The 1,118-nt window shown below is 30.9% G+C and overlaps 1 protein-coding gene across 1 annotated transcript; it reads right to left on the bottom strand.

The window, feature by feature from the left end:
• Positions 1-9: 9 nt before the first annotated feature.
• LOC103311664 lies at positions 10-730 on the bottom strand (the record flags this gene model as incomplete). Its single annotated transcript, XM_008191347.1, has 2 exons — positions 488-730; positions 10-206 (listed from the first exon to the last, which is right to left on the bottom strand). Coding segments are annotated over exons 1-2 (440 nt in total), but the record flags the coding sequence as incomplete, so codon positions are not given.
• Positions 731-1,118: the final 388 nt, after the last annotated feature.

Genomic DNA, 1,118 nt, shown 5'->3' with positions numbered 1-1,118 from the left:
ATTAATTACTCATTGCGGACTTTGGAGAGCTCATTCATATTTTTGGGAAACTTAACCCAATCATGAAATATTTCAGGATGATTTATTGCAGCAACAACCTCGCTTATACAGTGAGATACGGTTGGTTGGGATACAGCAGTGAATCTACTGTTACCAATAGGTAACTGGTATGATCCCGTGGCCAAAAAATTCAATGTAACTAAAACCTTAATAATAGTTTTATTTATAGAAAAGCGAAATAATTTAGTAATTTTTCTAACAAGTATTTTATTAAAGTAATAAAATATTGATTAAAATCAAAGCCTTAAAAAATAAACAAGATGTGGACTTTAAGCCTGAAATATATTTAATTTTAAAACTAGTTAAAGCACCTAATAATCTTACACACGAGCATGCACGGAGCACAATATCTTATATAATAGTGAAATTAATATATCTAAATACATCACAAAAATAAATATCAGTGAAATTTATTGAAGATACTTACTTTTGTTTTTAAATCAATCGCAGACGAACGACTCTTTGACACTATATAAGGTCTTACGAGTTCAACTAAATTAGTAACTAGTTCTTTAGTTAGTCTATAGTTTTTGATGAATAGTCGATCTGTGTATGTAAATGGGTCTGTAATAAATTCTGGATTTCGACTTTGTCTTACGTGAATTATTCGTTCATGTTGTTCAATATTTTCAACAGCATACAACATTGCCATTTCATCATTATTAGCCATTGTAGAAACTAGAAATGTAAGTCTATAATACAAGGATGCGAGTCAAGAGTAATGGATATTGGATTTTAAATTATATTTTATTTCGTATTCGTTACGATTTCAAAAATTGATATCACATTTCTAAAATGTTTGATAACATATGTGAAAATCATGCGACTAAATTTTGTCACCGACTTTTTACCAGTCGACAAACAGTCGAATGCTTTTCGTTCGACTAAAGTCATACCACAATTCAAGAATACCAAATATTTATTTTCATGCGATAAAATTTTTATCGCATGCGACAAAGTTTATCACAATTTCAAGAATAGGGTCCCAGGCTGTTTCAGGCTCCCTTTTATATTCGAGTCCCTGCTCCCCCTGCCTATCGATACGCTATCTTTTCGCT

This window comes from Acyrthosiphon pisum, unplaced genomic scaffold (assembly GCF_005508785.2).
Source record: "Acyrthosiphon pisum isolate AL4f unplaced genomic scaffold, pea_aphid_22Mar2018_4r6ur Scaffold_12765;HRSCAF=13398, whole genome shotgun sequence".
In the NCBI taxonomy this organism is placed as follows: Eukaryota; Metazoa; Arthropoda; class Insecta; order Hemiptera; family Aphididae; genus Acyrthosiphon; species Acyrthosiphon pisum.
Note: the sequence above shows the minus strand (reverse complement) of the source record. Positions and strands in the feature narration are given on the sequence as shown.